The sequence below is a fragment of the Macrobrachium nipponense genome, chromosome 13 (assembly GCF_015104395.2).
Source record: "Macrobrachium nipponense isolate FS-2020 chromosome 13, ASM1510439v2, whole genome shotgun sequence".
Lineage (NCBI taxonomy): Eukaryota > Metazoa > Arthropoda > Malacostraca > Decapoda > Palaemonidae > Macrobrachium > Macrobrachium nipponense.
In genome coordinates, this window is record NC_087206.1 from 43,834,792 (window position 1) to 43,851,918 (window position 17,127).

At 35.9% G+C, this 17,127-nt stretch overlaps 1 protein-coding gene across 2 annotated transcripts in view; it reads right to left on the reverse strand.

Moving 5' to 3' along the window:
- LOC135225768 (ATP-dependent Clp protease ATP-binding subunit clpX-like, mitochondrial) overlaps positions 1-17,127 on the reverse strand; it is a 305,503-nt gene that overhangs the window by 122,013 nt on the left and 166,363 nt on the right. For both annotated transcript variants that reach the window (XM_064265224.1, XM_064265223.1), the window contains exon 6: positions 4,865-5,095. In XM_064265224.1, the coding sequence (XP_064121294.1) occupies positions 4,865-5,095 (231 nt within the window). The remainder of the gene's footprint in view (positions 1-4,864; positions 5,096-17,127) is intronic.

Consider the following 17,127-nt stretch of genomic DNA (forward strand, 5'->3'; position numbering starts at 1 on the left):
CGGGTGGATCTCAGATGTCGTCGACGAAGTTTTCATTCAACCAACGCTCAAGAAGATTAAAGGAAGATTATTATCAGCAGGGGTGACCTAAATTGGCTTACTTGTGGACGGATCTCTTGGTAATAAATACCACCTTTTCTTTTCTGTAAACTTTTCTCATTCATATACCTGAAGAGAGAGACAGCAGTCTCTGAAATATAGTACTTTCTCTCTACATTTTGGTGTTTTTATGGGCTCCTTTTATTAGATGGAATTCTGTTGTTACAGAACATTTTTTACCAGTCATATATATATATATATATATATAATATATATATATATATATATATATATATATATATATATATATATATATATATATATATATATTGGTCAATTATGTGGACGAGCGATGTAACACGTATACAGACCAGCTGGATATATGGTGAATCATGTACATGAACAATCGATCGTCAATTATGTGGACAAGAGATGAACCACATACAAGGACCAGTGATGATACTCGTACACATTCGTGTGAGGAAGAGCGATACAAGTTGAAACATCGAGAAGATCGCTCAATCATGTACATGGACAAGCAAGGATCAAGTACGTGTACGAGCGATGAGCCGCGTACATGGACCAGTGATGACACCCGTACACGTTCATGTCATGTGGAGTGATACACGTTAGAACCTCAGTGAGAAGATTAATCAATCATGTACACGGACAAGCAAGGATCTAGAAAATATACAAGCGATGAGCCATGCACATGGAGCAGTGATGACAGCCGTACACGTTCATGTCATATGGAGACGAGCAACGAGCCATGTTTGCTCTGAGAATGCTTTCCTTCCACTAGCTTTGCTACCAACCTCACAAATGCAAACACAAAACTGTGGGTTAGATGGTGAATCACTGCTCTCATTTGCTCGAACACGGATGAGCATGGGAGAGACATGGTCATGGGGCAGAAGGTGATGTACTTCTCCACTCACAGAAGACAAAGCCAACAATTCCTTGATCCTCCCATGTCTGACACGATGGCAAGGCGGTGCTGGAGAAGAAGTAGGAGGAGTGAAACTCCTCTCTCTGCAAGGTCTCTTACTAGCAGGAGTCGGGGAAGAGACCCTCCATTTTGACCTTTCTTCTTCGTAGATACAGAAGAAATCCTCACTCGCAAAACGAAGTTCAGCACCAGCCTCTTGAACCAACGCCTCGGACGGCCCAGCAAGAGGACGATGACATCATAACTGGAGGATGTGTGGCCACCATATCTGACATCACAGTCTGAGAGGACATTGGGAATGATGTCACGACATCTCTAAGACCATCCCTGACTGATGACAAAGGGGTTCCGCAAGAAAGATGGCAGCATGCGGAGAGCCAACGTAGAGGAGTCCGGGGGGGGGGGGGGGGGGAGGGGGGGGGGGGGGGGGGGGGGGGAAATGATGTATAGGGATGAAGAGGGGGGTACGATTCTCCAAGAACTGCGACAACAGCCCATCCAAGGAAGATGAACCCTGTAGCCCAAGCAATGCCCAAACTACTGCCATCTTGGATGACTCCGTACCTGAAATGAAGAAATTAGATGCACTCCATGCAAGAGCCTCACGAACACAAACGTGCCACTGTGGAGAAAAAGGTGATCCAAATAACAAGCTCCAGGAAGTTCATACAGATGGTTACAATCGACCTCCATGGCGTCATGGACAAAGTTGGAAGTCACGTCACTACTCAACAGGCGTGATGCAGTCATCACAGGTAGAGATGTATGAGAATGATGTCACAACATCGGACTGTAGCTCAAGCCAAGAGCAGCTACAACTTTGTAGTTGGCAAAACCCATGACATCACAAGCCCATTCACGACATCACAGCCTATTCACAACGTCACACAGCAGATTACAATTTTATCATTAGTATTACAATTTTATCATTAGTATTACAATTTTATCATTAGTACTTAGTTGAACATCATAGGTAAACGATGTTCAAAGCAAACAGTAAGGTTGGTATTCCCGCAAGACAACACTGAACTGTTCAGCAGGAAGGGGATCTGAAAACACAAGGCAAAATTAGTGAATCGGCATCCCTCTCAGATGGATGCGAAGAGGGCTCTAAAGTTCTGAGAGTCCACCGCCGCCGCCAGATCCCAGAGGAGAAACAGGGCAGACAACTTCACTATCTGTAAATAAACCAAAATTTTCTCTCCCTCAGGAAAAAGTTGTATCATGAGAGAGACTAAAATAATTATAATATGCGAGGATGAAGGGAAATACGGAAGAGAGCTGTACCACACCCATGCCCCAATCCTCTTAAGATGACGGAAATAGACAAGAAGACAATGACAACTGGCCCTGCAAGCAGAAGGGAAGATCGCCACCGTCCACCATTAAATATTGTCCCGGACATCTCGAAACACACATTCTGAAAGACTAAAACATTACAAAGTTCCCAGACGTGTGTGAAAAGATACATAAATGTCCATACACATAACGAAATTAAAACACTAAACCAAAGAAGGGGGTCCCGTCTCCCTGCAAGCAATACTCTCTAGGAGAGGGACCAGCTTATCACACACAACACAAGTGATGCCGACGCAGAGTGAAAGACGTATCTACTGCAAAATTATCTATCTTAAGGAATGTCAACACGGTAAACAAAGATGACTCTTCTAAAAACGCGGACATCCCTGAAACTTCTGGGAAGTGCAGGGTAAGATAAATAAAAAAAAAAAAAGTTTTGAAAAGGAGAGCAAATCAAAACTTACAGAAAAGACTGGCATACTGCGGGGTACGAGCTTGGTCGCTGACCAAACATCCACCTGTATATGCATGAGTTGCCAGATGCCACATATTCCTTGTTTCACAATCTTTGATTGCTTTTACTGGTTTCCAGCTATCACTAGAGGTTTATCCTATTGTTAAGACCAAAGGTTTGTTCCCTGTATGAACAAAGAGGAGATTGGAAGAACTAGAGTCGGACAAAAAAAAAAAAAAAAAAAAAAAAAAAAAAAAAAAAAAAAAAAAAAAACTCTGATCTAGAGAGAAGAAAAACTAATGTTGGTAAAGCCAACCAAAACAAAATAATAAGACAGACGAAAAACCAACTAAAGCGGGCACACCACTGACTTCAGAGCTACGAGAAAGCGGCGAACATGAACTTAGGAAGTGATAGACAATGTCTCGTCAGCTACGCGGCATAAAGAATGACACTATCGATTAATGTCGCTCACGAGTTCCAGCTGTGGTGGGTGGGACGGGCCGGGACCTATCACCCACCCATTGCAACAGTCACTTGCAAGTAAATTTTTAAATTTTAGGACGCTGTGCAAGGCTATAGTTAGCTAAGTATTTACTTGGCAAGTCACTTTTATAAAAATGTATTTATTCACAAAAATAAAATGAAAATACAGTATAATTAATGAATACTGTTATATGAAAAAATCCATGAAGTAGTGAATTTCCCTCAATATATTTGGGAATATGTCTCACAGAAAAAACAGCAAAATACTAAATCCGTGATTACTGAACTGCAATCTACCGGGGGACCAGTGTATTAGGCAAAGGAGAGGAGGAGTAAGGCTTGGAGATATTATGCCTTCCTTTTCCTATCCCTGTTAAGCTTATCTAAATGCACCTTCAAGGCCTTCTATTTACCCTATTCCCAATCCTTACATTCTAGACAGGTTAATTCTATTGAACAAGCCTGGCCCCAACATTTAACATATTTAGTACAGGAGTCATAAGAAAATTTGGTAAGTCTGGTCTTACACCCTTTGAAACAATATCTAATACTTGAAGCCCTGGAATCCAATATAATGATTTATAATCCACCACTAAATAAACAACAAACCACCACAAACAAAATGAGTATGTCACCAAAGTACGTATGGAATAATCCACCAAAAAATTATGAGATGACTGCCAAAAACTACCATTGTTACCCGGGAGGTGGCAGAAAAACGAATGATGGAGTTATACAGTCAGTACCTTTTGTTCCTGAGAGTGGATGGGTCCTATTCACATACACAAGTGATGGTAGCACCTCAGCAAATTTGAATTTTTGACTTCCGTGGTTAGGAAAACTTACAGCTAATTATAAGTGCTTGGTAAGTCACATGTGTCAAAATCTGTTTCTAAGGACCCAAACAAAGGAAAAGTATCTTTTCTGTCATTTTCTTACAGCTTATGACAGTAATAGTCACTTTATTGCTTCAATCATAATAGGGGACTTTACTGATACAGTCCCTGGTTATCGGCAGATTTGGATAATGGCACTTGTCTAGTGCCATAAACCCAGTGATTTATGGTGCCATAATGCAGCGAGATTCGGTTATCGGCACCATAAGGCACAAATAATAGTTATGGCATCATAATATACCTAACAGAGGTGCCATTAACTGTATATTGGCGCCATTAACCGGATATCGGCACTACAAGCACCATAAATCTCTGAGTTTCGCTTAATGGCGGTTTTCGTTTATCAGCACCCCGCGGAGAATGGAACCCCTGGCGATAACCAGGGAATGCCTGTACTGATAACTTTAGTAAATGCTCTAATTCCAGCCTCAATGTTTGCTTTATCACTTTAATGAATTCTAACATGAGCATGAACCCAACAAATATGAAGGAACTAATGACTGACATGAGATATGAAAAGTCATTTTTTAACTTTTTTTAACCAAACAGTGAAATTATGGGTAAAAAGTCCAAAGTGCATCTAAAATCTGAAAAAAATTAAATTCTTTATAGTCTGACTTGTATGCAACTTCTAAATCTTGGGCTATGGCTAGCAATCCAAAAGTGAACATAGATGCAGTATTAAGCAGTTTGGGTGAATCAAGTATAAAATTAACCACTGTAGAATAAAATTGGAATTACCAGAGCCAGTTGGTCCTAACAAAAGGATATTACTCTTCTCCAATCTCAAGTTATGGGTTGTTGCATCTAAAATATCAGATCCATGAGAATTTGTTGCCACAGGTCTTTTAGGAGCAGGCTGTTGGTCCATTTGCTGCTGTTGTTGCTGTTGCTGCTGCTGTTGCTCTGGATTCTGAAACCCGGTGACACCAAGTGCGTGTCCTTGACTGATCCCCGCTATGTGTAAGAGATCTGATAAAATTTGAGGAAAATATATTTAGGAGTAGAAAAATTTACAAAAATTGTAATATACATGTACATATAAAAAAACTGTCATTTCATATCAAAGGCTTTTATTTCTTAACACTGCACTTTAGTAAATTCTCTAAGCCTATTTGACACAAAGAAATGAGAACAACCAAATCTGTAATTAAAAAATTATAAAGCTATATCTCTTTACACCCCTCACTTTTCTTTACACAAGCAGACTCTGACCAATCAATTTCAATAAAACTGATACAATGCTTGTTGAGACAACAGGCTGGCAACAGATTTCACACTAAAACAACTCTTGAAAACCTATAGCAAGATAGTTAAGAAAAATCTGAATACTATCACAGTAGCAGTTAAGAAAAATATTTATCAAAGAAATTAACTCAAAAGACTCTTGAATTCGGCTAAAAACACCACGACTATAAAATCTTGAATAACTTTGCCATAATTCACTCCAAAATTCATAACTAAAACTGGGAATAGGTTACCAACAGTATCCACTTTATGGAAGGACATATATATGCATGTTAACAGTAAGATTTCTCAAAAAGAAATATTCACAGCAGTAAAAGAAATAAAAGGTAGCTGAGTGGATACCTACCTAATGTCCCAAAATCTAGCAGCAGAGTACAGAAACTTTAGATTAGTTCATAGTTACTCAACAGATTTATGAAGCGGTTAACATCTCTATACACTCTGGAGAGAATAACTACTAAGTTCACTATCTGCATAATAAAATACACCAAATAATCCTGCAAAATTAAGATTAACATAAATTTTCTAAACAATGCTTCAGAATTCTAAGAATACCAAGTGGAAATCTAAACGATGGAAAAGGGTATTTTTAGTACACTGGCACTTCAACCTGGGAGTAAATCTTGGACATTCACAAAAATCAAACTCAATTCATAATGTTGTACTAAATTTGCTACAAACAAGAACTGTACCATGATAAGCGGACATTAAACAACTGTATGTTTGATGGATGCACCCATTCTCATTCATGATAATGACACTTTTACCTGTCTTTATTATTATATTGGTGTCTCCAATAACCAAAAGCACTACAAGAATTAAGTAACCTAAGCACTGAAGTGTATCACTAATACTAACAAGAATGTCAATGGTCAAGACCATAAACAAAAGGTCTTCCATAACACTTGTTAGTGGAATAGAAAACAAAATATGGCCAAAGTCACTAAATGCAATAATAACGCTTGACTGACAAGCCACTTGAAAAACAGCAAACAAAATCTTATTACATACCAGGCAAATCAAAAGTTACAAAGATTATTTGGAACTAATAGAGATTTGTGGTTAACTAAATGAAAGGTAGGGCTAACAAAAACAATCCTGATTTGTAGACATTGTCATTTAAAGTGGCCATGAAAAGAAGAAGGAAAAAAAAAACTCCTGAGAACATTTAAACTTGCCATAAAGTTCCATCATCACACAACACTCTAGTAGGAGGAGAACTTGGCCAAGTAAGAACAGACAAAACTTGTTATTAGAAGTGTTGGAAAGATAGTTTTGGATGATTAAAACAGGAGGGTAGGCCGTACTGGATTTCTTCTAGATCAAAGGATCAAAGTTGATGGACACAACATTTATAAGAAGACCAAGAGGAAGTTGATAAGGTATAATACTGAAAACTGATTCACAGGTTTATAACGAAGAGACTGGTCATCCAAGAAAAAATATTGCAGTTATACCAGGTGATCCTGAACGAGGGTGTCACTTACAGAGTCTGCCTTCCATTGGACATTTTGCAGTGACGCTTTGGGTCCTAGCTGAACTTTCTGGCCTTCACTTTTAATCCATTCCCTTTGGTCTCTTCCCACACAGATGTCCAATCAAACTTCAGTTGGTTCTAATTTTCAGTTACCAATTAAAAACCTCTCCTTTTGGTGAGGCCTAAGAGTCTCAGATGTGACTCAAAGGTGTAGTTCAAGTGCTTTATAATAAATGCACCTTGTATGGAACACTAGGCAGGACTAAATATTTTGCAGCATCCCATTTGGTCTCCTCCCACATACATGTCTAATCTAACTTCAGCTGGCTCTAATTTTCAGCTATCAATTAAAACCTTCTCCTTTTGGTAAGTCCTAAGAATCTCAAGATGTGACTAAAAGTCAAAGGTCTATTTTAAAACTCAATCAAGCTGCACAAGACTGAATAATTTATTTGAGTCAACATTAACCGACGTCAATGTTACAAGTCATCATTTGCAGCTGTAAACCACTATATTCTGATTTTACCTTGCAACAGTTAACATCCATATTTTATTTTCAATTTTATTTTCAACCATCCAGTCTTTGACTTAATGCCAAAACTTCTTTTAGTACATAAGCAAAATGGTCAAAGGCTAAAATACAGGCTGTTAAGCAGAACTGATTAGGAGAAGCATCAATTCTAAATCTCGAATATGTTAATGCTGTCAAATACTAGACATCAAAATAAACTGGCCAGTACATCTAGTAAAAAAAAAAAATTGGAAGACTCAAAGCTCAAATCCTGCTTTTATACTGATATTTCAAAGGCAACATTTAACAGTCTTACTTAGGTAATGTTTAAGGGACAAAATAATCACATGGTAGTACTACTTTCCTACGGTATATACAGGCAGATGGTTTATAACAGTTTCGGCTTTCAACATTCTGAGATTACAACACTTTTCAATTATATTCATCAGAAATTATTTCCAAGTTTATGAAACATGTTCTAGGGTTATGATGCCAATCTGGCAAAAGAAATATGGCTCCAAAAAGAAAAAATCTATATTTGAAGGTTTTTTTTATGAAAACCACAATAAAAATTAAGTTTACATAGTTTTCAATACAGTATTAAAGTAAGGTTTTCTTCCGATTTTTTACAATTTTCAACAATGTTACAGCTTAAAACGCGTCAAGAACAGAACCCCCATCGTAAACTGGGGACTGCCTGAACATTAAAAAAAATTGTCAAGCAAACATATTCATTGATAAGCCCTTTTGTTTTGTATTACAATTAGTTTTTGTCCCTGTTCAAATGAAAAGAGCAGTTACCTGAGATTTAGGCAAAAGAGCAGTCACCCAAGATTGCTTCCCTAGTACAGGCTGATACTTAGATACTTTGGGTTTCAGGGAGCAGTTCCAGTCATTCTTTTGTGTTAACAGAACTTTGAACTATGAAAACTAAACCAAAATCTCAAAATTGAAAGGATCAACCTGGAAGATATTCCAGAACTGTTACTCAAGTCCTGTGGAAAACACCTAGAACTGATTTCAGAATCCATGACTCACATACAAGCAGGTATAATTATGTTTGAGACATAAACTCTGAATGTAACAGTAACTCTAAAAGGCATTTTTTATTTGTACTGAGTACAAATGTCCAACTTCTGCTTTATATCTATCAGAAAAGATTATGTATGGACAAAGTATGAAGTTATCCTTATTTTTTGCTTGGCCTCAGCTACCTGGGACTTAAGTAGCTCTAACCTGAGGCTGTTCTGACCTACATCCCTTAATGACTGAGACTGATAACTTCTCATTGCATTTAAGAACATGAAAGAAGTTTATTTCTGGAATTGAGGTATATGTTCTGCATGGCTGGGAGACGACGTTGGCTGCTTCTTAACAAAAGGCTGTTGTTTAAAAAATCGAGCCATAATGCCTTCTAATGCAAAAATTCAACTCTTTAAGTCCTTGTGGTATCTAGAGGAAGTGGAGCTGGCATAGGAGCTTCTCCAACATGGGCTCCTAGGAAAATTTATCATGAACAAGAAACAGTTGGCAACCCAATCCTGTCATGGAAAAAGCATTTATAGTGAAATCACTGACAAATCCATGTAGTTTGGGACTTTGTCTAGGACCAGTCTAAACATGCTATCCAAGCTGACAAATCCAAGAGTGTTGAACATAAAAGGCAGGGGATATGTGTTTGCAGCTGCATCTAAGTAAATATATACAGTTTCCACAGTTCTCTGAGTATGTCTAATCTGAAGGGAAGACATGATTTTTTTTTTTTTTTTATGCTAGGGACACCTGTGACTACTGTTTATTTTTTATATGAACCTTGGGATGATCTCTACGACATGGTCTTCATTTCAGGTGAAATCCGTCACTGCAAAACACAAACTTTGTAACTTGTGCTCCTTTGATTCCAAAGATGAGAGACTGAGGTTGTATTACCTGTCATAGCCACAACTACTTTGCCTCTGAATTGAAGAGTGAAAGCTTTTAAGTCAAGTAATGCTACCTTCAACACTGTCTGGTTTACGTGTAGCTGATTGTTCTTGGGAAATTAAGGGGGCCGGCCAGAAGCCTTATACTACATGGGGGTATAGAGCAAAAAATGTTGTCATGAAAAAATTCATGGAGCTTCGTATGGCAATGGAGAATATGTATATGAAATATTTCATCAAAATTCCTCTTAATTTCGTAGTTACAGGGTAATTAGTAAACGTAACACAATAAGCCAAAAACATTGATCTGTACAAGAAAATGCAATATTTCTTCTGTTATCGTAAATTTTGATAATTATTGTCAAAGAAATTGTGAGCAATGGCATCTGTAGAGATTCCATGAGGCAGCAGAAGGGAACTTGGTCAGTTTACCACCCTCCAGTGCGAGAAACCTCTTGTAGTGTACACGTTCGAGTTTCACCTCTGACATTTGCTTGCTTTTACGTATGTTTATCTTTGTTTTGGCAAGAATTTCATCACATACAAACAGAGAGTACAGTGGTCCCGCCATATTCGCGGGGGATAAGTACCAGACCCCCCCGTGAATAGTTGGAACCCCTATAAAAATGCTAACAGAAAAACCCAGAAAAATGTTGATACTTGGTTTTTTTTAACCCTCTTACGCCGAATGGACGTATTAAACGCCGAGTCAAAATGTCTCCCGTATGCCAAATGCACGTATCATACGTCGACTCAAAAAAGTTTCTTTAAAAATTCGCGGAAAAATACTTAAAGGCCTACCAGCCGAAAACTTTTGAATCACGCGCCTTGGGGGATGCTGGGAGTTCACGGATCAAGGCGTTGTTTTGTTTACAATCGCTACACAGGCGAGCAAGCGCGAATTTCTTTCTTATCGCACTAAAAAGTATCAGTGACACATCTCAAAAATTATTTCGTCACTTTGACATAATTTTTGCACCATTTTAAATTATCCTTTACATGAAGTATTATATATGAAAATGTGCGCAATTTTATGTAAAATACAACAAAACAATACTCATGATTGTAGCTTTTATCAGTTTTGAAATATTTTCATATAAATAACGATAAGTGCAAAAATTTCAACCTTCGGTCAACTTTGACTCTACCGAAATGGTCGAGAAACGCAATTGTAAGCTAAAACTCTTATATTATAGTAATATTCAATCATTTCCCTTCATTTTGCAACAAATTTGACGTCTCTAGCACAATATTTCGATTTATGGTGAATTTATGAAAAAACTTTTTCCTTACATTCGCGCGGTAACTCTTCCGATAAATTTTTTCGTGCGATTGTCCTATTGTTTGCACCATTTTAAATTTGCCGTTACATAAAGTTTTATATATGGAAATGTGCGCAATTTCATGCACAATACAAATAAAAACAACCCATGGTTGTAGCTTTTATCAATTTTGAAATATTTTCATATAAATAACGTTAAGTGCAAAAATTTTAACTTTCGGTCAACTTTGACTCTACCGAAATGGTCGAAAAACGCAATTGTAAGCTAAAACTCTTATATTCTAGTAATATTCAATCATTTACCTTCATTTTGCAATGATTTGGAAGTCTCTAGCACAATATTTCGATTTATGGTGAATTTATGAAAAAAAAAAAAAACATTTTCCTTACGTCCGTGCGTAACTTCCTCAAAAAAATCAGAATTTTTTTTGTGCGATTGTCGAAATGTTTGCACCATTTAAAATTAGCTGTTACATAAAGTTTTGTATATGAAAAATGGAAATGGCGCCCAATTTCATGTAGAATACAACTAAAAATGATTGAAGGTTGTAGCATTTCTCTTTTTTCGAAATATTTGCATATAAATCACAATAAATAGAAAAAAAACCCCGTTCGGTCAAATTTGACTCTACCGAAATAGTCAAAAAACGCAATTGCAAGCTAAAACTCTTACGGCCTAGTAATATTCAGTCATTTATCTTCATTTTGAAGCAAATTTGAAGTCTTTAGAACAATATTGTGATTTATGGTGAATTTTTGAAAAATATATTTAACTTTCCTACGTGCGCCGATTCGCGGCCGCAAGTCTCCGAAATGCGTACATCACATTATCCTAATATTTTCTCCTTTTCATATTAGCCGTTTTATAGAGTTTCATAAATCAAAATGTGCGCAAATTCATGAAGAATACAATAAACAATAATTAAAGGTTGTAGCTTTTCCCATCTCCGAAATATGTGCATATAAAACAATATATATATAAAAATTTCAACATTCGGTCAATTTTAACTCGTCCGAAATGGTCGAAATCTGTAATTCTAATCTAAAACTCTTACAGTATCGTAATATTCAATCATTTGTCTTCATTTTGAAATAAATTGGAAGTCTCTAGAACAATATTTAGATTTACGGTGAATTTTTGAAAAAAAAAATTTTTTTACGTCCTCGTACATCGCATTATCCTAATATTTGCTCCTTTTCATATTAGCCGTTTTATAGAGTTTCATATATCAAAATGTGCACAAATTCATGAAGAATACAATAAAAAATAATTAAAGGTTGTAGCTTTTCCCATCTCCGAAATATGTGCATATAAAACAATATATAATAAAAATTTCGACATTTGGTCAACTTTAACTCGTCCGAAATGGTCGAAATCTGCAATTCTAATCTAAAACTCTTACAGTATTGTAATATTCAATCATTTGTCTTCATTTTGAAATAAATTGGAAGTCTCTAGAACAATATTTAGATTTACGGTGAATATTTGAAAAAAACATTTTCTGGTGTCGTCCTGTGTCGCCCTATGAAAAATGCCTGTTATTCATTTTTCCCAGTATAAATAGCTCTATCATATACCAGAGAAAAAAGCTAACATAGTTATGCTGAGGTTACTACCCCCAGCGCGATCACCCAAGGGTGTCGGTATAGTATAGGGGCGATGTGTTACCACAAACCACAGGGCTTCTGCCATTTAGAAGATTCCCTTCAAAATCCCTCTCTTTTGGTGGGAGCCGTTACAACGGAATCTCACTACTCGTCCCGGCTCGCCACTACTACTACTACCGAAGCGCCATCTTGCATTCCTGTTATAGAGCCGTGTGCTTCAAAACAGAAATTTTTGCTATCCCTTTTTTCGATTGTATTCGCAATTAAATAACCATTATGAGTGCCCAATCTTCTGCTACTTCGAAGTTGAGTACTATCCAATTTGGTTTTTAACATCTTAACATATAAGTTAATATAATTATGCTATCAGTCCAGGCGCCTCGAAATATAAATTGGGGACGCCGACGACTGGGCAGCCATTTTGTGCGTCGGCATAGCAACAACAAATTACGCACGGCATATGTAAAATTATATATAAGGCTTAGCTTTGCTTATAAGATGATCGAAAGGTGTTATTTCTGTTAAAACAGATACTACTTACATTTCATAATAATAAGGCTTAGGTATTGATACAACAATGTCTCGGTGCTCGAGAACATTCTCGAATCTACGCTAGTCTTATTGAGGTAACCATATTTGATCCTTAACGGATACATGGTTCATTATCTCTAGTTAGCTTAAATTATTAAGCCTAGTAACCTTAAATCTATTTTTTCTCGTTATTGTAAGTTAGGTCTATAAATGACTTTACTAATACGATCTGGGAAATTGCCCATTTACGAATGGGAATTTAAGTGATAATGTCGGCTACGTAGATTAGTACTAGATATTAAGAGATAATTTCTATGCATTTTGTGATATATTGTTGTATTTAGATCAATAAATACCCAAAGTAATAGTATATATTGTGTGCTTGGCCTACCTGGATAACCTCCTGACCGGGTTGGACCACTTTCGATCGCGACGAGCCACGGCCAGTCAGCGAAAGTAGGCTTTTATTTTCCTAAAAGTGGATCTACTTTAGATCAGGGGTAGAGCCATACAACATAAACTATTGCTTGCAAACCTCTAATCTCAGAGATTGAATAAAAGATATTATTTCGATAATATCTCTACTATATGATCTCTGGAGCCTCGGCGAACAGAGACTACTTCTAATCACTGTGATTGGAGGCAGGGTAGAATATGATAGTACTCGAAGTTCGGCATTGCCGGAATTCAGACTGAACAATTCCTAACTTTGGCAATTACAGTGGTTCGCCATGTCTTTTCTCCAACATCGGCGAAGTTCGGTGTTTCGGCATAAACATGCCTCTGAAAGGAATTTTCAGTCTATACTATTATTCTTGAAAACTTATTAGCCTTATTACATAGGTCGGTACCGAATTACTTTGGCCACGAAGTACTTCGCCGACAACTTAATGAAGTGTATATGTATAAGCTTTATTATTTAGTAGTGAGCTACTTAGTGATAAGTCGATAATGGAATACTTCGACAACGAAGTATTTCCCCGACAACCTAGATAAGCATATATAATAAGCATTATTATTTTAGTAGTAAACTACCATCGTAATAAGTTAATAATTGAATACTTCGGCAATGAAGGATTTCCCCGACAACCTAGAGAAGCATATATTTAATATAAGCATTATTAGACTAAGCTAATATTATAAGATAGTCGATACCGGAATACTTCGGCAACGAAGTATTTCTAGACAATCTAGTTAAGAATATCTGGAAAAATTAAGGCATATACGTCGACACGGAATATTTGAGGGCCTCAGAACCAGAGAGTCGTATATGCCACTTTTTAAAAAATGAGTAAATTGGCCTCAAAGTTTATCATTCATTACTCTGCTCTAAGAAAGATATCGATTTAAACTTAGTTTCATATGAGCTATACTCTTTATAAGTTTTTTGTGAAAATTTGAAAAAAATTGTTGGGTGCGCTTGCGCGCTAGCATTCAAAATGTCTGCCAAACTCACATTTTTTTTTAATATTTGAGTCATAACAAGCACTTAAACCATAATTGAATGTGTTAAACGATAATAAAGTGTTATCATATTGTTGTAATAATGATGATGATATTAATAAGAGTAATAGGAATAATACTGGTAATAATAATGATAATAATACTATTAATAATAATATTGATAAGTAATAATAGTGTGCTGAAAAGACGATACATTTTTGTGATAAGAAACCGAGTATTGCTAATGATAATAATGATAATAATAATAGTAATAATAATAACAATGGGAATAATAATAATAATAATAATAATAATAATAATAATAATGATGATAATAGTAATAATAATAATGATGATAGTACAATAATATTAGTACTAATAATGACTGATGATGATAACCTTTCATCATCATAATACATCGATACTTATAATCAATCACAAGAAAATACTACAATAGAATAGTAATATACTATTGTCATAATAATAATGATAATAATAATAATAATGATAATAATAATAATAATGATAGAAATAATAATATTATGATGGTTTAATAATGATGTTGACGATGATAACCTTGAATCACTATGATGTTTAACCATCAATAATACACAATAATAATATTATCATAATAATTTTTTTTTACTACTACTACTACTACTAGGGCCCCCATCCTTTAATAGAAGCTGCAATGTGAAGGGGACTTAACTCGATCAGATTGCAGTCTGTTAGCTCCAAACATCGCTACCAGCTGTGACCCTCATCCACTACTACTACTACTACTTATTCCATGGACGAAACAACGGAACCTATGCAATCAGTTCCGCTACAATTTCCTCCCCCATCTCTGATCATCCACACAGATGCATCCCTGAGCGGCTGGCGGGGATATTCACCCCTCAAGAAAGTTCAAGGGACATGGTCACAAACATTCAGTCAATTCCACATAAATGTATTGGAAACGATGGCAGTGTTCCTGACATTGAGAAAATTACAACCGTCCAAGAAGATCCACATCCAAATCGTATCGGACAGCTCTACAGTCGTCCATTGCATAAACAGAAGAGGATCCAAATCAAACAAAGTAAATCATGTAATGATAGCAATATTCCTATTAGCGGAAATGAACCACTGGCATCTGTCAGCAACTAGCCTGCTATGTAGCTCTCAATATAGACAACAATGCCTTCGCGATCGATGCAATGTCTTTAGATTGGAACAAATAGGAAAGAATATATCTCTTTCCACCAGTGAACCTCCTCTTGAAGGTGCTTCACAAGCTACGATTATTCAGAAGCCAGTTGGCACTAGTGACACCCAATTGGCCGAAGAGCAATTGGTATCCACTTATCATGGAGATGAAACTCAAACCTCAGAAGATTCCATCCCCGAAATTAACACAAACAGTACAAACGCAAACTGTGTCAGCTTCCTCAAGAATTCTGAATGCCCTAACTTATGGACTTCATGAAGTTCGCGGCACAAAAGGAAGCGAAAATATATCCGTTAAACATTCTATTTGTAGAATTTCAGAGTGAGCGCGGAAGCGGAAAAAATATTTTTTTCAAAAAATCATAGCGCGCTTAGTTTTGAAGATTAAGAGTTCATTTTTGGCTCCTTTTTTTGTCATTGCCTGAAGTTTAGTATGCAACCATCAGAAATGAAAAAAATTATCATTATCATATATAAATAATGCGATATATGATAGCGCAAAAACGAAATTTCATATATAATTGTATTCAAATCGCGCTGTGCGCAAAAAGAATAAAGGTAACAAGTTACTTTTTTTTCGTTGTAATGTACACTAAATTGCGATCATTTTGGTATATAACAAATTGTAAAACGATAAAAGCAACACAGAGAAAATATTATCACAAAATAATGCATGAATTTGTAACGCGCGGACGTAAACAAATATTTTTTTTTCAAAAATTCACCATAAATCTAAATATTGTCCTAGAGACTTCCAATTTCTTTCAAAATGAAGACAAATGATTGAATATTACTATACTGTAAGAATATTAGCTTACAAATGCAGTTTTCGACCATATCTGACGAGTTAAATTTGACCGAATGTCGAATTTTTTTTATATATATTTTTTATATGCAATTATTTCGGAAATAAGAAAAGCTACAACTTTCAAATATTTTTCGTTTTATTCTACATGAAATTGCGCAGATTTTCATATATAAAACTCTATGAAATGCCTAATATGAAACGGAGCAGATACTCCGAGAATGGGACTTACGCATTTCGGAGATTTGTGGCGGAGAATCCGCGCGCGGAGGGAAGGAAAGTTTTTTTTAAAAATTCACCATAAATTTAAATATTGTGCTAGAGACTTCGAATTTGTTTCACAATGAAGATAAATGACTGAATATTACTAGACTGTAAGAGTTTTATCTTACAATTGCGTTTTTCGACCATTTCGGTAGAGTCAAATTTGACCGAACGTGGTTTTTTTTCTATTTATCGTGATTTATATGCAAATATTTCGAAAATGAGAAAAGCTACAACCTTCAACTATTTATTGTTGTATATACATGAAATTGCGCACATTTTATATATAAAACGTTATGTAACGGCTAATTTAAAATGGTGCAAACATTACCACAATCGCACGTATGATTTTTTCGGAAGTGTTACCGCGCGGACGTAAAGAAAATGTTATTTTTTCATAAATTCACCATAAATCGAAATATTGTGCTAGAGACTTCCAATTTGTTGCAAAATGAAGGTAAATGCTTGAATATTACTAGAATATAAGCGTTTTAGCTTACAATTGCGTTTTTCGACCATTTCGGTAGAGTCAAAATTGACCGAAGGTTGAAAATTTGTCACTTATCATTTTTTATATATGAAAATATTTCAAAATTGATAAAAGCTACAACCATGGTTTTTTTTTAGTTGTATTGTGCATGAAATTGCGCACATTTTCATATATAAAACTTTATGTAACAGCTAATTTAAAATGGTGCAAA